Source organism: Anopheles aquasalis, chromosome 3, assembly GCF_943734665.1.
Source record: "Anopheles aquasalis chromosome 3, idAnoAquaMG_Q_19, whole genome shotgun sequence".
In the NCBI taxonomy this organism is placed as follows: domain Eukaryota; kingdom Metazoa; phylum Arthropoda; class Insecta; order Diptera; family Culicidae; genus Anopheles; species Anopheles aquasalis.
This window is the reverse complement of record NC_064878.1, coordinates 59,296,049-59,321,536: the sequence shown is the minus strand read 5'-3', so window position 1 is coordinate 59,321,536 and position 25,488 is coordinate 59,296,049. Positions and strand designations below refer to the sequence as shown.

General features: G+C 50.9%; 1 protein-coding gene across 15 annotated transcripts in view; it reads left to right on the top strand.

Annotated features, from left to right (window-relative positions):
• The first annotated feature begins 1,827 nt into the window (after positions 1 to 1,827).
• LOC126577919 (PDZ and LIM domain protein Zasp-like) overlaps positions 1,828 to 25,488 on the top strand; it is a 41,778-nt gene continuing 18,117 nt past the window's right edge. For 3 of the 15 annotated variants that reach the window (XM_050239979.1, XM_050239977.1, XM_050239978.1), the window contains exons 1-4: positions 2,805 to 2,937; positions 3,031 to 3,305; positions 8,906 to 8,924; positions 19,522 to 19,629. In XM_050239979.1, the coding sequence (XP_050095936.1) occupies positions 19,525 to 19,629 (105 nt within the window). In that variant the 5' untranslated portion in view covers positions 2,805 to 2,937; positions 3,031 to 3,305; positions 8,906 to 8,924; positions 19,522 to 19,524. Of the gene's footprint in view, positions 1,880 to 1,973; positions 1,994 to 2,797; positions 2,938 to 3,030; positions 3,306 to 8,905; positions 8,925 to 19,521; positions 19,630 to 25,488 lie in introns of those variants that run through there. The other 12 variants (XM_050239983.1, XM_050239982.1, XM_050239971.1 and 9 more) reach the window with 11 other exon arrangements.

Here is a 25,488-nt window from a genome sequence, read left to right as displayed (position 1 = left end):
AACACAGAGGAACCCTATCTTTATGACACCCACTGTTTATGCTCGTGGGTTTTATTGCATGCTACTTCCGAGGGGGTGCATGTGGGTTGCATACAACAACGGCGCTAATGTACAGTGAAACCTCGGTTAGCTTTTGTTAAGCAATCACAATTTTATATACCCGTGACCAACATGGTGCAAGATAAAATAATATTGCCTGTTTCTCGATATGTTGATCATTTACTGTAGTCGATTTTAACGATGAGTCGAGAAATCAAATGATGATGTGTTACTTTTGGTACGATTTCCTAGTCAATGGCAAGGATAATAGATTTAATTATATCTTTATTTGCTAATATGCTTACAGAATGCATTAAACATGTTACTAAAAGCATGACCTTTCGATAAAGGTTGCTGCTAACCAATCTGCATGTAAATCGAGGTATCATTGAACACCCGGTACGAAATCAAATCCGAAACCAATAAAAACCACTCGAAACGATCGTATTTTACGACACCAACTCATGTCTTTTTGTTTTGCGCTTTCGCAAAAGCATCCGCAGCTCTCGTACCATGGCGCCATGTTCCGTCAAACACAATCAGTGGCTTCCACGGCAGAATGCGTAACACTATACTAATATTTCAAACCTTCGTAACTTGTGTGTACCTCGTGCCAGATTAAAAATAGTCAGGAACGGAATGTATGAAACATTGCGAAGGCTGCAGCAGCACCAAGGATTCGGTTGCCTCCGCTGCCGGTGCTGCCAGCTAGCGAGAGAAAGAGAGAGAGAGAGAGAGAGAGAAGCGACTGATGATGGATGATATGGAAATTGAGTCCGAAAAACTGAGCATTACCTGGGCAAATACTTTGCGCCTCTCGTGTGTACGTCGCAAGAAGGTTTGACCTTCGCTTCCGATCGCTGGCACATCACCAGGGTCAAGGTTACGGGCCGGAATGAAAATGAATTCCATCTCTGCGACAAGATGCGCGCATTCCGGAGCATCGTATGCATTCTGATAAGTGATCCTGTGCGTTATGATCACCGCGGAACGACGCGATCTCGAACACAACGGTGACGGCCATTTGCAGCGCAATATTCGGTGACCTCCACACCTCCACGGATAGGATGCGAATACGAGGACAATAAAGAAGCAGCAAGAGCCAGGAAGACCGTTTGTCCGCGGTCCGTTCTTGCGCTGCGCGACCGTGTTGTTCTAGTGCCAACCTGAGTAACCTGTTTGGCACGTTCGTTGCGCCACCAACAAACCAACCAACCAGTTGCGTTCCCGCGGGTTCTTACCCCTCAAACGCTTCTCGCGATTTGGCAATCACATCGCAGCGAGATCGCTCTCGCGCTCATAGACACGAAACACAGTGGCTTTAAAAAGTGAAAAAAGTTCCACTAGCGATCGTCATTGAACAGCTCTTCTCCCTGATCCCCCACATTGTTTGAGAGGGTGCTTAAACCTATCCGCGGCGGTAGCATCGAAAATCGAAGATCGCGTCCACCGTGTATCGAAAAGCCAGTGATCACGGAGACGGAGAAAGAGTTCCGTTTATCTCACAAACACCGCAACCGGTGGCGGCTTAGTAAGCGGTCATAAATTGGCGCCTAATCTCGTCCCCTTCTTGCCCCTTTCTCCCACTTCACTGCTGTCCCTGATAATCGCTAATCACTGCACACGATCGTGACACCAAGCGTTCGGTTTCTCTCTCCGGTTCCGCTGCCATTTCTCTCATCTCTAGCGCACACGAGAGAGAGAGAGAGAGCATTTGTGGATGATTCATTCGCCGCTCGAGCCTCGAGCAGCGGACGAGCGTTCACCATGGTTAAGTTCATTTCCAACCTCCGAGCTGGTCGGTTCAGCTGCGAGCAAGCAACCGCGTTAAGGCAAGTGGGTCCGTCGACGATTGCTGGTTCCTTCCTACATTCTTATCCTTCAGTCTTCGAACTCAGTAGTGTTTGCAGAAGTGTCCTGAAGCGCCTTAGCGTGGCATTTAGTGGCGAATAGTGTGCGTACGATAAATTCTCAGTTCCGGAACACGGTGAAACGCTAGAAACTGTGACCTGGACCTGTGCGATTGAGATGAAAGGCCAAGGCCAAAACGGGAGGGCCGCGAAACCGCAGCACTGCGCTGCTGGGGAACAGTGACAGCTCCGTCTATCGATCGCGATCGAAAATTGTCCGGCTAGCGGCTAGGGTAGTGTAGTCCGCGGTCGCGAGTTCCACGTGCGAGCTTTCGGGGCACTTTTCCAATTTTCCTTGGCCAGTCGCCCCACTCCTCCTCCTCCACCCACCCGGTGGTTACGTCACGTCGCCTCGATCCGATCCTGTGCAAAGTGGCTCGAGGCGGGGACAGGTTTTCCGAAGAAATTTTCCGTTTGAATCTAAAAATAAAAATCAGCAAACCTTGTTCACCGCGAGCGAGCGACCGAGCGAATGGGCGAACGTGCGATCGAGGGGATCGCGTCCGTGCGCGCACAGTGGTTTTGCGCGGATCGCACGAGTCCACCCCGTACCGTCCGCCCGTGTCCCTGCCCGCTGCCTTAGTGAGTAGTGAGTGTGGGCTGTGGGTTGGACAGGGCAGAGCAGACGAACCACTTTCCTTCCTTCTTCCTTGGCCCTGGGTGATGTCGTCCTCAGCTCAGCTCTACTCTCATCCTGCCGAGCGATAGCGAACTGTACGATCCGATCTCGTGCGCGTCGTTCGTTCTAGCCAGACCAAACCAGACCGCGCGCGCTGTGTTGCGATTTCCCTCTTATCTAGCTTTCAGCTTCACGTTACCCTACCCCGCGCGTGCTTCCGGTGAAAAGTGAATCGTGTACTGTTAGCGTACGAGCGCGCCTAGCTTCGAACGATCTCGAACGATCCTCGCCCGCCGCGAGAACAGTGCAGTTTGCCGGGCAGTTTTCGGATCGTTGGAAAGCCATCGCCACCGGAAAGCAGGACGAAATGTGCTTCTTTTTTTGTTAGTGAATTTTAAAGAAGAAAGGACAAAGTCCTTTAAGTGGATCACATCACACTAATACCACCTTTTCTCGAAGCAGAGTTTCAGATTAGGAGCCGCAGCATTAAGGAGCAGCAGTAGCGTTTGCGTAACAACACGTAAAGCTACTAGTGTACGATCGTCCGTGTGTGTTTTGTGTGTGCGCGCGCCAGACTGTGTGTTCCTGTGTGTGTGCATTTGTTAGTGAGTTCTAGTGAGAGTGATCTTGCTACGAGGAGACGTGACGCCTTCTGGCCTTCTAGCAAAGCAAACGAAATTCCCGCGCATTGCACATTGTGCGCCACAGATCGTCCTTAACGTTTAGCCTCGAAAAAGGTGAGTCCAAAGGTAGAGCAAGGGGGTGGCTCGAAAAGGGGGCTTGGATCTGATTCGATCGATGGAGCAGCAATCGTTTATTTGATTTTTTTTTTGGGGGCTGACAGGAGCCCATTCGAAGGCTATCAGAGAAAACGGAGGAAAAGGAAATACATTTAAAGAACTGAAATAAGGATTATAGAGAGAGAAAGAGAGAGAGAGAGAGAGAGAGAGAGATAAAAGGAGAGAAAGAGAGAGAGAGAGCATCCCTTCGGAAGAGGAGTGTAACACTCGGTAGTAAAACTAAAAATAAAGTCTACCTCCTGTCCGTGCCGGACTTCCTCTCTGACAAAGGATAGACGTAGGTGGTATCGGTGGCATTGGACGATAGGAGTGCGAGATGCTCGCGTTGGCAGCCAGCACCACCCCTACTGGCCATCTGCTTTATCGTGGGGCTGGGATAGGGAAAAAGGAGGAGAAAAAAAGAGTGAAAAAAGGCGCATCTTTTGGCCGATCTTGTCCACTGTCGCTGTTGCTGCTGCTGCTGCTGCTGCTGTTGTCGTCTTCGCTGGCTTCGAGGTCGTTTCTTCTTGTGGCGATCCTCTTCTTTTGCGCTCCAAGATGGTGGCAAGCAAGATGGTGAGGCGCAAGCGACACGCAAACGATGCGGCAACGCGAACACGCTAAATGAACGCCTTTTTCACGCCTTCATCTGGTGGTGCCAGCGTGTTCCGCGTCCCTTCCTTCCCGGGTTGTTGTCTGCTGGACCCAAGGTACGAACGATGCAGGTGAGATGGTACGCCAGGGATGGAAGATTGTGCTGAGGGTTGAGTGTGCTTTTTTTTTTTTGCTCTTCGCCGGCTTTAGTCCAGCGTCCCTTTCACACCCACGCTCCCCTGCCGATCGACGACGCCCGGCCATGCGACCTCGACGGAAGCGGCGACGACAACGAGTTGAATAGCCTCGCTGCGCTGCACCGGTCGTCGTGGTCGTCGTCGTCCGATCCATTTCTCGCGATCGCGAGCCTCCGTCCTTCTTCTGACGCTACTGCTGGTGCTCCTTCTGGTGCTTGGGACTGATTGTGCTGATCCGCTTAAAGGAAACGCGAAGCATCTCTCGGGACTTCCCGAGCCGACGAGAAGCGCCAAATTTATGGCCAAATGCTGCGCTCGACGGGAGTCCGCTGGCAGGCTGCTTTGCATATCGGCGTACCGCTGTGCTCGCTGTGGGCTCTTCCGTGATGGTTTGCATCGTTCTTTTCTCCATGTTCTGGACGGGACAGGGGAAGGAAGGGGAGCAGAAGTGAATCTGAAATGTGCGCCGCACCGTGGCGCTCGCAGACGCGGAAGGACTCGTTTGGTGACTTTGTGGTTTCGCGCGATCGCGCGACGTGCACAACCACGCGTTCGTGCGAACTCTCGTACTCGTGCACACAAACACACTCGGCGAGGAACCAGTTTAATGAGCTCGCCAGTGCCCCGAGGTTCCTCGACTTGTTCTATCGCCTGAACTCTCCGCCGTTCGAACACGTCTAGCGTGTGTACGTCGCTAGAGCGCAGCACATCTTTCCGCCAACCGCACCGTAGCCCCCACGGCGAGTTGAAATGAAAAGCGAAAAGGACGTCGTGCGAGATCGAAAAAAAGAAAAGAAGGAAAACAAAAGTACGCCAAGAGAGAGAGACAAAAATAAGTCAGAAGGAGTAAATTTAAAAAACACACTCACACACCTCTTCTGCTTCTTTTTTTAACAAACCCCCAAATGGCCGCGGTGGCGAAGGATAAATATAACCTCGCACCGCCTGTCGATGAATGCGAATGGGTGGTAGGGGCTGGGTTGGGCTGGTGGTGGGTTCCGCCGGATTCGCGGTGGATTGGTGTGCGCAAAATGAGGCTGCAAAACAACCTCCCCGCCAAAAAACTTCATCCAACAAACATGTCGGCGGTGCGCTGGGAAGTGGGACGCAGCTGTTCAACCAACAAACCCACCTGTACCCGCCATTCCATTCCATTGCGTTCCATTCCAGGCGGAATAGAACGTCGTCTGGAGCGTAGGGAGCAAAGGCCCCGATCCAACGGGGCAGATAAACAAGTGTAGTGTGCCGGCTTTGTTTCTATTTTGATCGAGTGTGATCGAGATAAGTGACACTAATGACATAAGCGCGGACGCCTGAGTGAGAGTGAGCGGTCTCGAGTGTTTACTCTTGATGACGTGAGGCTAATGGACGTAATTTGGTAGATATCGGAGGTGGGGACACTTAAAAATATTGCGAGAAATGGCCGGTCTATGCGTCAGACAAAGTAGCAATGGCTGTCGTCTAGAGACCTCACTTCATATTCGCGAGGAAATTCCTCAATTCCGGCTATGACTCATGCAGCACGCGCTTGCTACAATCAATCTTCTCGTATGCTACGAAAGCCGTTTGGAGATCCGTTGTGAACCTCCACGCAGCATATGCTTCAGAGCTCAACAACAAAAAAACCCATTCCTCGTGGGCGCCCCTCCACCTCTGCAGCCGCACGCGTTCACAAACCGATCAATCAGCGGATCGTGCCTGTGCCAGCAAACAAAAGGAGCAACACCATCAGCAGCACTAGCGTCTCAATAATAACGTTAAATAAGAAAACATATTTTTCAAACAACACCAGCGCCCTACCAGATCACCACCAGGACAGAAGGTGCGAACGGAGCCGGTTTCTGTTCTGTTCGCCTCCGACCCGATTTGAAGGTCGCCGGTCGAGCGAACGCCGGCGAACACATTCCGATGCGTGTGTGAGCAGCAAATTGAAGGAATTTCAAGTTCGACGCCGGGCCATGCAATGCGCCTCACCGAAAGGGACTTGCCAGAGACAGAGTTAGCGAGAGAGCTCGGAAGATCGGAGTAGGCGTCCGGAGTACAGCGCCGTGGAGTCATTTGTGCGAATTTTTCGTTCCGGCTTGCTTTGTCATGCGGTCGTATGTCGGGATCGGATCGGGGTCTTAGTAAGCTGTGGGCTGAAGATGGAAAAGATTTGACGATTTCAATTCAAGTTGGACGCTATTTGGACAAAGGAAGCCTTTCTCTGGTCGGTGAAGGACGCTCGTGGTGCAATTTGCGGTTGAGCTAACAAGGCGCAATTGGTAAAAATAGTTTCTCGATCTCACTCTCGATCTCTCAAACGTGCGGCAAATTATACAAAGTATTTACTCGCCCTATAGGAGCACGTGTGTGCGGCCATGCACGTGGAAACCCCGAGAGAAGGTTGCTCGCCTTTCGATTGTTCAAACATCAAAGAACTGAGTTACGCCACACTATCGCGATCAGCAGCAGAACAAGCAGCTCGATAAATTCAAGTCGACGACTCGTCCTCTAGACCGAATTCCCCCTTTTCGTGGTGACACAACACGTGGAGGCCGGCAGGACTTGGAGGTCCAAGGCCAAACGTCACTCACCACCGCTTGAAGAAGAAACGCTTCCACAGCACCTCGCAGGCCCTCTGCTGCATTCGTGCAACTCTCCACTTGTCACTGCGGACGAGAGAGTTCCTGACCTACAGAAAAGCGTTGGGAAGCCAAAGGGAAGCACAGGGCGCCAGTGGGGGTGAGTCTTCCGCCCTCTTCCATCTTCTGTCCATCGGCGTGTGCGTGCACCATCAGACCTTCAGACCATGGCACCAGAACGGTGCCAAACCAATAACCCTAACCTATTTCACTGGCCCCCCACCTCTGCCATGTTGTAATATCGCGAAGGTGAGAGCATTATTTATAATTCCTAATGTCCCACTCCCTGCCACAAACCAACCCTCAGCCATCCCGCATAGAGCGCGGCCCTTTTTCATGCACAACATTCTTTGCGTTCGTTCATGTTTTAAAAATATGCTCGAAGCAAAATCTCTCAGCAGCAGCAGCGGCATTCATATGTTTCACCTTCTCGGCTGTTTGAGTCAAGAAGACGCATGCGCGCTGGGCTCACGGGGACCTAAGACGCTCTCTCTCTCTCTCTCTCTCTCTCCGTCTCTCTGTAATTGTGAGGTCAGTCCCCATACACCCCGTGGCTGTGGTTCCAAAGCGAAAAAAGAATTTCAATTTCGGACGTTCGTTCACTAAACTGCTATCACTCAGCGGTTGCCTCTTCTGCTGATGCTGCTGCCAAAACTACGAGCTCTTGGAGAGCTCTGGGGTGTGGGGCGAGGAGGATGGTGCGTCAGTTCGCGGCGGTGGCGGCCGCTACGAGCTCTACTCGTTCAGTGTGCCGAGTATTTTTAGCTGCAAAAATTGTGGCAAACAACCGTGGGCAAGTCGAGGCGCAAGCGAAATCACTACATGGCCCGAGCAAGACGTGTTTTGAATTGAAATCGTTTTTTTCCCTCAAAAACCACATCTTTTTGCTTCATTAATTATTGCTGACTTTACAAAAAGGGACAGTCATATTCCAGAGGAATAAAAGATCTTTACTTCGATTTGACATTGACCTCGCTGCTCGAGCTAAACGTGACGCATCGGAACCCAAATGGTGTCCTCGATTGTCGAGCCACCGGTGGTCGAATCAAACGTCGACTAATGTGTCCAGCAAAGCGCGCCCGTCATCAGCGATAAGATAAGTGATGGTGGGCTAGGCTGCTGGCACTGGCACTGTGTCTGACAGCTGGCAAGCCGAGGGTAAACACACATTCCCACCAGCTTTACCAGCTAAGCATCCCCTCCGTCTGTTTGGCATCATTTCTCCGTCGTGCATTGCGATCGACTCCAGGGTGCATGAAATCCTCCAAAAGCCGGTGGCACACAGGCTGGTGGTGTTGTCGCAATCAAACCAGACCGTTTGTAATGAGGACTGAGTGTTTAGGTCTAGGGTGTTCTAGTAACCAGAACACTACTAGTCACGTTGTGGAGTCTTCGAGGCAGTGCTTATCAGCTTGAGGGGCGATATCGTTGGTCTACGAGCTGCTTGGAACGTTTCTCATTCGCCACGTGCATGAGAAATGGATTTTCGGACTGATCTTTCCGCAGCTGTTGGGGCAGAGTAGAATGTTAACAACATAACCTCAGTTTAGGTTGGCCTTGAGGTCACTAACGCTTAGTTTCTTTGATTAAATCCATTTTTGACCTACGGCAAAGCAATAATATTGCATTTGTTGCCTGTCAAAACAACATGTCGAGACTCATGTGCGCAAATCAGGAAATTCACGTCGCCATTAGACGGCCAGTCCAGCCTTATCTCTCTCTCTCGATATGGTCTCACGGTCCATCCGGAATATACACACCCTTTTATAGCATAATCGATCGAAGCTCTATCTGTTACTCATGCCACCGAAGTTCGCCGGAACTGATACGGTGTATGGCAAGGCGCGCGATGGTGCGAATCGTACTGCGATGATTCATGCGCTTAACATTGTGTTACTGAGTAAGACTGAGCGACTCATGCGATCGAAAAACATCTGGCACTCTGTTGCACAGCCTCGGCGTTCACCAGATGTTTAGCTCCTTCGTAAAAGCTAAATTAGGAAATGCAACTGATGGCTCAAACGATTTCATCTTTCTCTCTCTCTCTCTCTCTCTCTCTCTCTCTCTCTCTCTCTCTCTCTCTCTCTCTCTCTCTCTCTCTCTCTCTCTCTCTCTCTCTCTCTCTCTCTCTCTCTCTTTACAGCATTTCGTACAACCACAAGGTATGTGACCCAACACATTCACCGTTTCGCACCCCATGTTCGTGCAAATTCAATCAATGAAAGATCGATAAGCCATCTCCTGGGGTGGTTGGTCATAGTTGGCAGATATGACATCGCATTAATAATTTCAAACCGTCATTTGGCGCAGCACATGACCAGAACAGATGCACCGTCGAGCAGGATGCATATCCATTAGCACTGCCTTGCACTAGGCCTCATGCCGTGGACTGCCATTTGCCAAATGTAATTAATTTGACGCTCTCGCTAGTCCCGCTCTTCACGACACTGTACATGCCACACGGTACACGGGCTTATGTTGTGGTCGTCTACCAGGAGAGCTGCAGGGAGGGACCGCTTGTTGACTCAACAACCATCCAGCCAGCTCGATCATCACTCCGGCATGTAAATAATCTGTTTTGACTGCAAACATTACCGGTAGGGCCGAGCGTCGTTCTCGAGTCCTTGGGCAGCGGATGCGTAACTAGGCCAAACCCCCATCCCCTCAGTGGGGTCGTGGAGATTTGCCGAGTTGGTTTTCGGTTCACCAGAAGAGGGCAGCGCTCAAGCAGCAGCATAATGTTGTAATGCCGCCGTGACCTGCCTGCCCTGGCCAGTGTTGATTCAATTGAATCATCATCATCTGCGATCGAGAGCAAGCGCGGTTGCTCTCGGGTGCTCCCTCGTCCATTTCTCAATCGAAATTAGAGTCAATAAAATGGGAACTCCTAAGCTTGACCTCCTTTATCCAGAGGATTGTACGATTGGGAAATCCGGCTCCTGCGAATGTTGCCCCCTTCGCAACTGGCCTGGCCATAGACAGAAGCATGTAGGAGAATTTTACGTAAGATCATTCGCGATCGCGCCTGCTTTTCCCGCCTGTGTGACTGTGTGTGTCTGTTGCTTCCGTTTTGCGTCACGCTGACGTAAGTAGTGTGGCTCGTTCGTCTCTGGTTTGCACCACCGAACACCACCGAACACCCGGGAATGTCCCGGACACAAGAAAAGGGTTGATTGTTTGCAGAAGACGTCCGGTGACAGCGCCAAGCACTCACTCTTTCCTCCTTGTTTTTTCTCTTCCCTTTTTGCGCGTGATTGATGACGGTAAACGAGCGAATGAGTGAGTGTGCATGTACGGTTGCCTTGAAACCCGTTCTGGCGGAACGAATGGTGGCCACACTTCTTGCGCCACACTTCTCTTCGTGTCTGCTGCTGCTGAATGCTCCTCAAGAATGCTACACTCGAGACTCGTCACCGCGGTCATGTCAAAACCCCTTTTCTGTCTTGACTTTCACTTTCGCGCAGCCATTCTGTGGACCTTCCGCAACCTTGGCGTGGCCCGGCAGACAGAGCCGGATCGGGTTCGCATCCTCGAACCTTCGGAACTGTCATCACGGGCGTCGAGTGTGTGATGTGATGGCGATGGTGGCGATCGACTACTTCGCAATCGTCATCCGTCGTCCGGAATAGCGTTCTGCACAAGGATTGAGGGTGTTTTTTTCGGGAAGTGGAAGCGGAGCACGTGTTTACATAAGCTCCGTCCAGGGTCTTGGTTCATACTCTGCATTCACAGTGATCAGGCCACTAGAATAGTGATCGCGAGCCCGGAGATCGGTTCGAGAACAGTGAAAGATGATCCCGTTCCTCCGTTGTTTACACTATGGAGTGGATGCGACTTCGGGCGGCCACGAATGCGAATGAACAGCAAATAGCCCCAGGGAACGAAGAAGAGGAGGTGAACGTCGTCGCGAACATTGCGATGGTATAAATAGAACAGAAAAATGCGAGATGGTAGAGCTTCGCGACTCAGACGGAGCCAAACTAATACAACTCTTGTCGTTGGTTCGATTGGATTAGACTCTCCTCTTCTACTGCTCCGGTCGCCAGTTTATTGGCTTTCGATTGGCATCCACAACTGCTTCGCCAGATGCTCTGGCGCTGGCTCCTTGCAGGAGCGGACGATCGCGTGCCAAACGCCGCGAACGTTCTAAATCAATAAATTACGTGCTTCGAACCAATGCCAACCACAATCTGGGCTCTGTCCAGGGAGGATGGATGCTCTCTTTTTGTTTTGTTTTGTATCTTCTTAACATTTTTGCAAAAGAAGAAATGATCCAAAAGCGTGAAGGGGAACTGAAGTGAAATTTGCACAACACGCGTATTTCGTGTATTTGAAGCGAAAGCCAGGCGAGAGTGCAGGAAAAAACACATAACGATCGCATGCTATGGGAGAAATGTGTGCTTGGAATTACTCCAGAGCAGCCCATAAACAACAATACGCCCAACTGGTACAAGGCACTACAAGAGATTTGGGTGGCCCCCTGCAAGACCTACGTGGGATGATGCTTGTGTTCATTGCCTTCCCGAAATCGATGTAATCAACCGCCCAACCGGGAATTCGTCCATCCGCATTTCCCCTTTTCCTCTCGTAGAGATACCTGGCGCGAATCAATAACAAAACCCCCCTGAACTCGCCAATGTGGTCTCGCTGCGGACTGACATTTATTTATACGATCCAGCCGGATTTTGGAACGGTACGAGAACGAACGGAACAGAGAAGAGAGAGATGAAGTCCAAAAACCAAAAAAAAAAAAGGTCACATTCCTGCGCATTGTCAGACAACAAGCCCACGGGTCCCACAAATGGTCCCGAAATTAAACCGAAATCTTCGAGATTCCATGCTGTTTCCGGTGCATCATCGGTGCGGTTCGCACTCGCCAGGATCGATCGTGTGCGACCCACGATCGCGCAGGGTGCTGAGGAGATAGGGGGAAAAACAACTCGAGAAAAATCACGTTCACCTCCGGTTGCTGACCCCGGGAGCAGCCGTAGGATACGATCCGAGACGTGCGGGCGAGAAGCCACGCTGCGATTGACGATTGGCTGAGCAAAATGGAGGATGGCAGGAGGAAGGAAATGCCGAAGGAAGCATCCCTGATCACCGTGAATGGGTGGCGTGAATGAGACGGTCCGCAGCATCGCCGCGCGCGCATCATGCTGTCAACCCTGGGTCAGTAATTATGTTAAACCGATGCGTGTGTACGTGCGTCCGGGCGAAAGGGACGATTTCACTCGCCTCGTCTCCGCCATTCTGTCCCGAAGAAGAAGGTTCAATCGCGCTGGCCATCGGGGTGCGCACTGGTTGGATGCAAATCGACCAACTGGCCATTGCGGATCGCGTGAAGCTACTCATTCGTGAGAACGGTCGTGCCGTTGTGACGAGAAGGTGCAGCAAACCACCAGCAACGCACGACAAAAAGGCTGCCTGGCTGGCTGGCTGGTTGGCTTGAATACGAGATGCAATTAAGCGAAGGACGGATGATTTACAACCCGGATGGAGTCCAGCATCCTCGACGCGGGTGTCGAACGATCCGGTGGCACGCAACCGGCCGGTGGTTTTGCGGATGTGGATGAAATTTCTCTTTTCTTGGTTGGATGAAACCCGTGGGGGAATTTCCAGGAGCAAAGGTAATGCTCAGGAAGGGTAAAGGAACAGCCAGAAAGAGAGAAGCCATCTTTCATTTTTGTCCCTTTTCGGGTGTGTTGTATTTCGCAAATCAACATCCTTGTCCGCACGAACCCCGGCCAAGCGGATGATCGATCAATGCAAGGTAAAGGTTGGCTTCTTCGATGGGAATCAATTGACTCACCAACACTCTCTCTGGTGCAGCTCTTCGCCCTTTTTCTTCTTTGCAATTGAGCAATTTTCTTTCCATCGTTTTTAAATACTATTTGCCTAGTGCCTTACCCTTAATTACGACGCAAGATTGGTCCAAATTGGTAATTCTTTGGCCTTTCTTTGGCCTTAAATAACAGTGAAAGTGGTAAAGCGGATAATTTATGAGATGCACATTTAAGTCTACAACTCCTAAAATGGTAAAATTATATGGAAAATCTCGTCGGGTAATACAAACTGTCAAATGTCCAATTTGCTGCCCTTATGCGACAGTTGTAATTTGAGAACTTTTTGAGGTTTGGCAGCTGGACGACGCCTTTAGCTTAGTTTGCTTTAATCCAGCATCCAGTTGTTGATGGATTTAACTTGACAGGTAATTAGTAAATGTTTTTTCGCGCAAAATATTTTCGCCAATTTGAACCTTGACACCGGCTGGGGGGTCTGCTGCGTTGGGGAACATTTTTGCACACGACATCAGTCCATTCATTTGAGCGTCCATTTTGGCCAGCTGCCTCGGAAGACGATGGTCTATTTTTGCTTTCCAACAACCATCCACCATTTAGCTGTAGGTGTATGGCACTTGTTGTTGTTGTTGCTGATAAATGCGTGGAGTCCATTTATTGCCGCTTAAAAGCAGAACGTCAGGGAAGTGTCTTAGCAAGCTCGTAAACGACGCAAACGATCGTACAGTCTTCGAATGTGATTTTCTGCACAAAGTAGTCACTTGACGCTTGGAAGAAGAGCTAATAGGTCCATCTGCTAGTCAACGTGCAGACCCAGGCACGCAGGCCGGATGATTAATCTCACCCTCGTCGTTTGAGTATCCTGCGCAAACAGGCGGATGCTGTCACTTGAACCGATCGCCTGAGTACAGCACCAATGATTTCATGCTGCACCAAACACTTCCACGGTGAAGCAAATAATCGCTTTTCACATGCCACATAATGGCAAAAATGGTCTGTCCGTGCGCACACGGAGATTAAGTTAAGCAGCTCTTCTTCTTCTTCCACCGACTACCGATGCGGCATGCCTGTGTCGTCGTCTTCGATGCAGTGCACTTCATGGACCCATCTCCTCGCGAGTCAGGTCTGGGTGTACTCGAAACTCGCGGTACTAAAAATAGGTCACATCCGAAGGCAGGCAACGACGTCGTCGACGACCGCGAGACGGTGAGAAGAAAGTGATGCAGACGACAGCGTTACTAAGTAGCGAGCTGCAGCCTCTGCCTATCTACTGCATATGCTGCTGCTGCTGCATGGGGTGCCATGGCCACCGCCTAGGCCTGCCACAGGTGGTCGCCGTACCGGGATCGTGCGCAGAGGGAAATTCAATGTCAATGTTAGGGAGTGCGATGGTAGCAGCGCACCGCACCGACTCACTTGTTAGGTCGTTGTCATCGGCATCATCCCAGCTCGCCTGTCGTTGGCATCGTTGCCTCCATCAAGTGTCCCGGTGCGGCTTTCGATAATTACGTTCGATGGGTGCGTGCGCGTCCATCTTTCACCAGCTGCGCTTATCCGCCAACACTTCGCCGCCTAGTTGCGTAGAAAGTTAAGCTCCCGCCAGTTAAGGACGGGGCAGGTGAGAGAATATTTGCCAGCATTTTTGCAGCAGCGTTGGTTTTTTTTTTTTGTTGTGTATGTATGCTGGGCGCAAGCAATTTATCTCGGTCCGACCATAAACTTGGTTGCTTTACCGACGATCAACACGCAACAACCACCACCAGGGGCACCACCAGTTGGTGTTGCCCTTTTTTTTTTGCTTTTATGAATTTATGTTATTCTTTAAAAAATGAATTCCCTTTTATACGTGTGCTTTTGAGCATGGTCAGAGGAGGAAACGGTTTTATGAAAAAAGAAACCAAAACCGCGAGCCGAACACATAAATAAATTCATAAAAGCAGAAGCCACTCGGATACGGTTGCTGTGTTTTCTTTTTAATGTTCTCATTTTTATGGTGGACCGCGCGGTTGGTCCCCGGTACACCAGTGCGCATGAACCTCACTTGATCGTCGCTCTTTTGGCGCAAATCAGTTGCTCGTGTGTGCATTGCCATCGTCCCGTAATGAATCACTGGTGCACTGGCCAGGCGAGCCAGCTGCACGTCAACCAGCCAGTCAGTCAGTCAGTCATCGCGTTATGCTCTGCCGCCGGCGTTGCGGGATGGAACGATCGGATCTGCTCCTCTTCTTCCCGAGAAAACGGGGGAAGCAGCACCAGAGATGGATGAATAAATTTGCTGCACTAATGAGCCGCGAGCTAGTCCGTTGGCTGCTGGTCCTTCCGTCCGTCCTTCCATCGTCGCCATCGTCGTCGTTGTAGTCGTTAGAAGCAGATCACAACACACCCGATCGTGGCTTACACGAGCGGCCATTACGAGAGGGCTTTTTGATTGTCTCTCGAATGGTGTAAATGATGCATGCCAGTGGGGCGTTTGGGAGATGGAGGATTCAAAATTAGATCATCGTTGCATGGAACGGAGCGGATTGAATTATTTAATAAGTCAATTCATTCTACGGCACCATTTTCTGGCGTAATCGACGGTTTCTCGGTTATTATTGATGAACTGCTTGTGCACTAATTGGATATTTAACCCATTCCAATGAATGAATTCATGTTCTGTACTAAATATTTATGGGAATGGGAGTTCAAGCGCAGATAACATTATGCCTCACATTGGTTTCATACAAATTTCCGGATCATTTTTCTGATTATTTTGTTTAACAATTGCTTTCAAAAGAATTTTAATCAATTTGGAATTCTCGGGAAATCTCTGGGCTAGAATAAAGAGCTGTTTTCAGAATAGATTTCGATGCAGAACATTTTTCATGCAGAACAAAATGGGACCCTCAATGATCTATCAGTGTTCCATTCTTACTCTTCAAACTATCTAAGTTAAACGAAGTGAAACTCTTGCTACGTGATCGATAAAGCATCTTCCTGAACTGCATCTCCTGGTGTACCCTGGCCCCTCGTGAACATTTCTCTCTAAATCATCGCGCCACCACGGCGACGCGACCCATGAGATCCAGTGTCCAGTGAGTGGGAGGTGCGGAGATGCGCCCCGGCTAAATGGTTGCCGCGAAGTGGTGCCGACAACAAGCGTAAAGTGTCGCCACAGAACAACAACATAAATAACGCCTCTCAACGGGACCAGGCAATCCAAAGTGTCAACGGAATCCGTCAACCCGGACACCTTGAGGCGCTGGCTGCCGGGTGTGTGCGGCGATCGAAAGTTCACTGCCCCGGAACAAACGACTCTCGGCCCCCCTCCTCCCATTGCCATTCTCATTGCCAGTAATCTATGAGAAATCTCACGATCCCAAGAATGCTCCACTGCAAACTTCTCCTGCAAAACGGTTGCTGGAGCTCAATGCACTTCCCTTTGCGATGAGCTTCCGATACGGGGTGATGTGGGAGGGAATGGGGGTGAATCACCCTCTGTTTCGCTTCGCAAACTGGTCCACTGAGTTTGCGGCGTTCGCGGTGCACTCGTGTTTCGTTGCTGGTAACTGAAGGAAAGAAAGAAGACACTCGATAAATGATGTTAATTTCTTCTCGAGCTACATTTCGACTCCGATTCCGAAGCAAAACGATGCCAACGACGACGACGACGACGGCGAGAACAACGAGTGGTTGAAGATGCTACTGGCCACACTCGGTGTTCGTTTGCACCATCTGGGGGTGAGTTTTCGGTAGCAAAACGGCTGCGGGTCTTGCCAGCCAATTCTGATGTATCTGTTCTTCGTTTGCTGTTCCGCTGGCTGCCAACACAGTTCGTGGTGTAATTGTTTCCATCCATTCGAGGTTGTGCTGCTCGCTATAATCGCGTCTTAAGCTCGCTGATCTCTTCAAGAACCGGATCTCGCTCGAACAGAGCTCATTTAGAGCTGCTTCACTTCCGAATTCGTTACCCAGGACGGAGCCACCCCGGGGTTTTCGTAGTCAGAAATGCAAATTCATGACCTTTGCGGGGATGATTGTGGGGATGAGCTGCCTTTACCTTGAATGGTTAAGCCGCACACGCCGACAGACCACGGGAATGGAACTACCACCACCATCATCATCGCGAGACGCGCGAGATTGGAAGTTGGAATGGACGAACGCTCCAAAACATCCACATTCCCCATTCGACCACTTGACTGGCAGACGAACACTCCGCAGCGGTAATTACATGCGAGATCTCCACCCTATCCGGTGACAGTATAAGTGCCGGGAAAAGTGGGGCCCGGAAAATGTGGCGAGCGTACCATCCAGTGGTCGTTCCCAGCCGTTCCGACCTTTTTGGCGTGAAGAGCGTCTGCCGGAACATCTCTCACTTGCTCTTTTTCTATCCGCCTATTCACCGATCGTGGTGGTCATGAGGGAATGGGTTTGTTTGTGTGTAATGCTGTGTTGTGTGCAGCAGCGAACCGTGTCTGGTGCCGGGGGGAGCGCTAGTATTTATGTTTCGCTCGCTCGCTGCAAAAACACACAACAACGACCTAATGCTGGTTCACCTCATTCTCATGGAGGGACACCAAGAACGCGCTGACCAAGGCATTAAAACAGTGAAGAGAAGAGCGCCAGTGTCCTAGGGTGTCGCGTGATCGCGTGACAGTCTCGCCTCGCCTCCATTGCAGACACGGTTGCCAATCAATTACCGAATTCCAATCCAGCGATTGGTTGCGTTGCATCTTGGCCCTTTAATGCGTCGCCCTCTCCCAACAACGAAAAGGGTGCTTTAAAGGGACAGCTGAGGACTGTGAGAGTGAAAACGCGTTGACTCACTGGAAGGTGACGTCTCCCGCCTCGTCATTTCGCCATCACCAGCAGTGTTTGGTGTGTTTGGTGGCGCGCGGCCCCGAGAAGGTGATCCAGACCGATGCAAAAAATCTGCAAACTTTGGGTTGCCAGAGAAGGGAGGGAAAAATGAGCAGTGAAAAGGGGCAAATGGGGGAGAAAGGCACGCTTACGTTGCACTAAATGGTGCAGACTTGAAGCCGCACAGACACTTGGAGAGTGGTATGATGTCACGGTGCAACGGCAGCAACAGCAACGGCGACTGGCGAGACAAAGGGGTGCCCTTGTTTTGCGGATGAAATATGATTACGATCGTGGTCGCTTAATGAGTCGCCATGTGACACAAAGTGCGCAGGGGGCACGACAGGGGTGTAGGAGGAGGCCATGGCTTGTTAATGTATCAGCAAATGTGGCCAACGGAACCAAAGCGCCCCAACGGAGGTTGCTTGAGTAATCGAGGGTTATTTTGTTGAAAAACAAAAACCGAGTGTTTGCTTGAGGATCGAATTGGATCAGTGGTTCGATGCAGTTCTCGTACGGAACGCATACCGATAAGAAGGGAAACACATCCTTGGAGTTGAAGGCTGGCCGTCAAAGCGCAAAACAAAGAATCACTTGGGGACTTAGTCATCGCCCAATGTCTGTCGTCGTGGTATCAATGTCAATATTTATGTCAAGCTAGTCAAGGACCTTTAATGGTGGATGGCCTGCCCTCGGTGCTGACTGCCTTTTAGCTTTGTAGACCTACTTCTTCCTGAGAGTGCTGTACGAACACTCTCTTCACTCTGCGGAACGCATAGAAATCCGATGAACGATAAGGGTGCCGGTCCGGGACAATTTAATAATTTCTCCATCGCATCGGGGCGCATTCTCCACCTCCATCTACTCCAACTTGACAAAGACGCAAAGTATTGAAAGTCATGCCATTAATCACGCGAGCGAGCGCGCACACACCTTGGCCACAAGATGATGTGCCGTGGACGATGAAGGCAAGGAGTTGGTCCCGCGGTGCATCCGTGGACGGACGAGCGAGCGAAAAAAAAAAGGGAAATTTGCATACCACAGCTCCTCGGCAATGACTGATCGCGATCCCGGGATCACCTCAAACGCGCGCGCCCTCCCATTACTCTCTGTCAGCACGGTGTCCCACCCTAATTTTCCACTCCAGCCCTCCAAGCTTTCCACGGGCTGTGGTCTGGTTGGCTTGCTCTCGAACAATGAAGTGATCGGACCAGGGCGCCCCCGGCCTGGTGGTCAATCAGCCTAACTCACTGGCTCTAGCGTGCAGGAGAAATCGCAGGAAAAACGAAAGCAAAGCACCGCTTGAGGGCTCCGATGAAGTGACCATCTTCCAGTGTCCTTGTGATTTCTAAAGAGAAATCAATCAACGATCGTCGAGGACTCGCCAGGAGACCATTCATCGGGTAGGTAGGCCGGAGCTTTTGCATCAAACTCTCCCTGCAAAGTCTCCATCGGACTCACGACTGCATTTACTTTCGTTCTATCGAAAGTGAGGAGAGCAAAAGAAGAAGAGGAAAGGGCCAGTGACTCCCACGGTGCCGCCACCATCGTCGCGAATCCCCTCGAGGCTTGCGTTGGGTCGTTGTTTGAGGAGCAGCGAGCAGTGGCCACCGACATCACGAACCTCTCCTCCAAGGTACCGGTTCACTCGTCTGGCGGCATTGATCAAACAGCATTCGTGTTGCTGCTGCTGCTGCTGCTCTTTAGATGCACCTCCAGCTGAGCCGGTCCGAGGATGTGCCGATCTGTTGTGGGCAACAAATGGCCGCAATAACGGTGGGTGAAGGAGCTAAGGAGGGGAAGGCGGTGGTAAACTGGTCGTGGTCATGGTGGTGCAAATTGAAAAGTAAATAAATACAAATAATAATCGCTTCAGGGGAGGTTGCAGTCCACGTTGGGTTGGGTGGTGATCAGGCGCAAGACAGACACTGGGAGGGTGGGGTCATCGCGAGGCAATCACGAGCCAAGGTTATGTTGCTGGTCCGCTTCCGGGCGAACTCAGAACATCTCTCTCTGATCTCTCTGATCGCGATCGACAAAACCGTCTCAATCACAGCGCCAGTCGCTTGATGATCGATTACTGACGTTCTTTTCCTCTCTACTCTCTTCCTCCTCGTTCCAGAAGATGGCCAATCTGATGACAGTGCGTCTGCAGCGTGGCGATGGACAGGCGTGGGGCTTCCGCCTGCAGGGTGGCAAGGACTTCTCGGCGCCACTCGTTCTACAGAGGGTAAGTACTTCAGCCCCGCAGTGATTCGTGATTTCACTGAAGCAAATAAACGACAATTGACGCCAGGACATCCATTAACAAGGAGACTTATTGCTCGCGAAGGGTTTTGCGGCTTGCAATTAAGGAGTCGCTTTCATCTAATCTGCCCCAGATCGCAGTTGGCTGCCGTCGCTTAAACCTTTCCTCTGGCAGCACATAACCTCACTTTGCGTTGCGCAGCATCACAGTACCGTGGAGTACGCTGGAGTGCGCCATTAAAACGGTTCACCCAATTATCATATTTTATCGCGCTCAACAATGTGTGCAATATTTCAATAAATTAAGTAAACGCTCGCCACTCCACGTCCCTCCGTTCCATTATTGGGTGCTTTCGCAACTTATGGAGCGAGCTAACTGGTCGCACTGCACCCAGAAGGCCCACCGGCGCCCCCCTGGCGTGCTGCTAACCTACTCTCGCGACCGGGTTGATCAAATTTCTTCACGCCAGGGCCCGGCACGATCGTGAGGCACAAGAGAGTGCATAATGCACTCGCACGTACGGGCAGGCGGCGGCATGTGGCTGGCGTCACGCTCCGAGGGATTGATCTGGACGGGAAATTAATTATCGACAGTGATAAATGTCACTCCCCCCCAACGCCAAAGTCCCTGGTAATGGTGGTGCTGGTGCTTATGAGAAACCGTAATAAACTTGGAGACGGTGGCCACACCTTCCCCCTCCCCCCCTGGGCGGGTACTATTTGTCTTATCCGCTTGGAGTGAGGTGTGAGACAACATTGGCCAGCCAGCGCCTGCCCGAAAGTCGCGCCGAGGTGATCCACAAACCGTTCGTTGGAACTCTCCCGTTTACACCCTTTCTATGCTCTTTGGTGTGGCTGACAAATATGTGAACGAGATACGATCATTAATCGGAATTTACGCTCATCGGTGATCGGTTTACTCCCGGGGGGGGCCCGAGGGTGGTGGTCCACACGGATCTGGAGCATACCTTCCCGGAACGGCGACGGCTAATCCACCAAATTATGTGACGACTGTTCGCCCATCACAATCGATCACGTAATTAGGCGCGGACCGGCGTGCCGTCTGTGTGTGCCCGCGCGATCGCCACGACGTGATCGACGATTTATGCCGCGTGCGCGTTAATTATGATTGATCGCGAGATGTCGCGCTGGAACCGTGATGGTGATCTCAAGCGTCTAAGTTGGTTCCATCCGTGCGGTCCACAGCTGCCCGAGGGTGGCCAAGATGTTGAAATGTATGCAAAGCTGAGCGGCACGACGACAAAGCGCACTGCGTGGCTGCGTCATCACGAGCTTCCTCAACTCTTTTTAGCGACTGATCGATCGACGTCGGTGATTCAGATCGGGGAGGGTGAGTGGAAGAGAGAGAAAGACGTTCACACGGAAACGGAATCGATCGACGTGTAAGTGAGTAATCCCGAGCCGATGAGTAATGAGCTGTTTGCAGAAACCATCGGATGATAACATCTTGTGGGCTCGAGCGGGCCCATTACGTGCCGGTTGCGTGTTTACTTTCTTGCCACTTTCGGCAAGCAAGAGTCGCATGAGTTGGCCTCGGATTGTACGTTCCGTGCTGCGTGCTTTCGTACTTTTGTAATGCAAAAGTCCCTGATGTTGATGCTACACTGTTTATCTTAACTGGTGTTTGCTTTCTTAACTGCTAAGTAATTTCTCTCTTCATTTAACTAGTTTACTTTTTTCACTCTTTCATTCATTGTTTTTGATATAAACCTGAAGTTAACCTTTTCAGAAATAAATATCGGGTCCATCGCTTTCGTTTAAATCTTTTGATTTTGCAGATTATTTTAAATTCCACAAACACGCAACACTACTGTCACAAATCATTTTTTAATGAACCTGCACTCGGTTGCAACTTTCCCTTGCGGTGAATTGTCATTTGGTGCCCTGTCTTGATACAAGAATGCAACATAGGACTTACAGATGCAAGTGTTGCTAATAAACTCATTGCCAGTCCAGTGTGCAAGTAGGAAATTGTTTCTTTTTTTTAATCAGGAAAGACTGCAAAAGAACTGAAGGAGACTTAACTACTAATTTTAATTAAATTTGCATCGAAGAATTTCGTTTGGAATTGAAGAGAAATTTATTCATATTTACTATTCTCTCGCACGTTTGCAATCGCTTATGCGATATAGATGATATAGCGTTTTAATAGTTCTTAGCGATAATCTCTCGGTCTTAGTGATAATGTCGGTATCCAGTAAATCCAATGAACTGTTACTACTTTCTTTTTAAAGTAGTACTTTACGACTTTTTATTCTTTAGTGATTTAATTTTTTAATTTATCATTTTATATCATAAATTCCTTCCGTTTAGATTTAAAAAAAAACTCACCAAATACCAATAGCGGCACCGTTTTTGCACTCTGCGTTTTTGCAATCTCTCGTTTGATTGATTGTCAACAATTTCGCTCATTTTTCCCAAACCCCCCGCTGGAGCGCGGGCTATTTATCATTGATTACAACATAGCAAACATGCTTCGCAACAAAACTGTCAGATTAATTGCGCATGCAGCACTGTACCGTGGCGCTCACAAACACCGCACCGAGACCTTACTCAAAAGCGAAACTTTGATTCCGGTTTTGCACCCGGGTGGAGGTACCGGGTCGGGAATGAGAGATGAGGTCCGTCCGTCCTTTCGAGAAGATTCGCCTTCGCGCGTGCATCGAGCACCTCAGCGATGAAGCGATAGGCCACGGGCACCAACTGGCAACCTGGCAACCTGGCAACCTGGCGGTCTGTCTGCCTGCATGCAACACATTTGTAACAATAAGCACATAAAACGGCCGTAAAGTGCGCTTATCAATAAAAACAATCAGCGATCAGCGTCGTCCAGCATCGTCCCCACCGTCGAGCCAGCCCTCGGGTATATTCCGGCACGATCGCTCACCGTGCCCTTGAACTCGCCAGCCAAACCGCACAACCTTGCCTCCCCAGGCTGGCTGGCTAGCACACAGCTTGCATACCTCCACCGGCAACGGGCTCAGCGCACATTGCATCGCGGTCCCTCGGTTCAGCGAGGTGCGTCTGTTTGCGCTCCAGCACACCATTCCATCCCGAATTCCAGCTCTATTCGTCCGCCCTGGGACCTGAGAAAAGAAGACACTCCAAGAGCCACGACCCCGGTGGCGAGATTCAATTTCAATCATAATCTCACGAATGGCGGCATCTTGAAAGACGCCGAGACGACGGACGGCCCGTGAGACGCGCTAATATGTGCGCCGCCAACCGGTGAGGATGCCTTCATCATGCGCTTCCTTTGCTGCGTCCCTCCCATTCGCGTGTGGATCCATCCACTCGTGCCTCCGTGTGCCAAGCGTGCACTAGTTCTATTAATTTTCCCTCAATCATTGGGAAAAAAACTGCTTCTTTGCTCCTCTCCGACGGAAGGCAAGACAGGGCCGAAGAGGGCTCACCTGAAGACAGCGACAGACCGCGGGGACAAATGACAAAAAGCGGTTCAATCCATTGCCGATCGGTACGTCCGACCGGTCGGAGTTGGATCATAAATAATTTCCCCCAGGGAGCTAGCCGGGAACCTCGGAGAGACCGTCGGTTAATGTGATGTCATTTGTATTCGCTGTCGTGGCCGCCATGCGCCGGGCAGGTTGTCTGCTGCAGCGTCGAAGAGAAGACGACCGGATGGCGTGATGTCCCTTCGTTTTCCCTTTCCGGTATGTCAGTGGTACCTGTTTGGTCGCAAAACTCAATGAGCGCATCCAGTGAAGCGGAAACGGATCATAACTGGATGCACTTTTGGGTTGCGAACCTGTTGCTGCCGCTACCTTGCCCGCTTCTGTCATCACTGAGAAGGATCGTGCCACCCCTTGTAACCGAGACAACATTAACGATCGATGTTTCGGTTTGCAGACGATCGAGTTTGAAGGAGGTAAACCGACAGACCGATGTCGAACCGAAGCATCGACTGATTATAAACCCTCGGCAGGGGTCCTTCCTGGTGGTCCACCGGTGGTCGACTTACCCTTGCGGTACCTGGCTGCGGTGACCGATCATAAAAAGTCGGTTATTTTGGGTCGCCTGGCCGGGAGCTACCTGGATCGTCGAGGGTTTTACGATCTGATTCGAGGTAATCCCGTGTTTTGCGTGGTTTGTCCTCTTCGATCATCGTTTTCCTGCGGTCATCTAAGGGGCGGCAATCCAAGAAAGGCCACACATGGTTGTTGTTTTTGTTGACGATGGGCGCTTGCAGTCCTTCTTCGTAAGGTACAGAAACTGGACAATTGTGGCTCGTGGACGGCAGTTCTAAGGGGCACGATGTCGTGGTGAAGATGTCGCGTATACATTGTGTCCACGGCACGTACACCTGGTGCAGCCGAAAGCCACAGGGCGAGAGTGCACGTTGTACATGTTTATGTTCTAAAAGGGAACCCTCTCGAATGGTCACTGCGATCGCCCCAAAAACCTCGATGACTCACCGCCACGATCGTTCGCACTATCTAGAGCGCCAACATAATCCCTTTTCTACGCACACAGAAAAAACCCATCAAAGAGGAGAACATAAAACGGAAAGAGGCTTTTATGCTGGTGCTGCTGCCGATGATGCGCTGCAGCAAAGCGAACGAAAGTGGAAAAGGAAAACGGACCGAGAGCGCGACAACGCGTCACCATCCGGTTATCAGGGCTATGGGCTTCAGGTGGTTGCAGCTAAGCCGAAAAGAGCGGAGAGCCACCGATGTGACCGCCAACGGCCTGCATACCGCGAGGAATGCAGCATGATTCATGGATTCGAATTCCCTGCGCTTCGAGACCCTTCCTTAATGTGCTTCTGCTTCGCACAGGAAAAAGGAGCGCGCAAGCGGAACACATTCCACACTAATGCTCTGGAATGTCGCACCACCAAGGAGCCTGCCGGCAACAGCAGGATCTCCTGAAGGCGATGACGTACGCGTACGGTTTTTGGGAAGGGGCAGAGTTGCGCAAAACAATTGGGATTTGCGTGAAGATTGCAATGGTGGTGTGCCACTCCCGGACCACCACGATTGAAAGCAAAATTACATAAATTAACTTCGATAGACGACCACCAACAGCTGTCCCGTGGTTGTTTGTTTGGCTGGACGACGATCAACGACGCCATCAGTAAAAGTGACGGAGCGCGTGGATCGCGATGCAGACGGGACAAGCGAACGACCGAACGAACGAACGAATGTGCGAATTGCAAACGCAACGCTCGTCCCCGCGTATCTGAGGAACCGGTTTTTGGGGCCACCACCTCGGGACCCACATAAATTAAAATCTTTTATGAACATCCAGACCACCGACCGCGGTGCTGGTGATGGTGATTTGCGTGTTTGTCTCGCCAGCGATGGCTTTATCTTCGCAATTAGCGCTCATCAGCGGGGCTCGGCAATACGCGTGTGCAGCTGAAGGTGACCGAGATCGCGGAATTCACGGATCTGGTTCGGTCGAGCGATTGCCTCTTTGTGACATATTAGGACGTAGCGCTTCACCGTTCTGGGACCTGGAACTGGAACTGAAACATTGAATGGAGGGCCTCCTGAGGAAGGTTCCTCCCGTGAGTGGGTCACCGGTTTCGCGAAAGGTTACCGCGTCGTGACATGACCTAATAGACAGGAACGAGGGCGCCCGCAACGACGCCCCCGGGTTCTGGGTTATCTACTGGGAGCGAACCATAAATTGGAGCTATCGGAGCTATGCGCTGTGGCGTGGTAACCATTGTCGGCTATCGACACTCACCACCAGCCACCCAACGCACAATGGAGTTCTGTCAATATTTCCGGTTTCCTGTTCAATTATCATCGCACCACACGGCGTGGCTTTGCATTATGCTACGGGGCTAGGCATT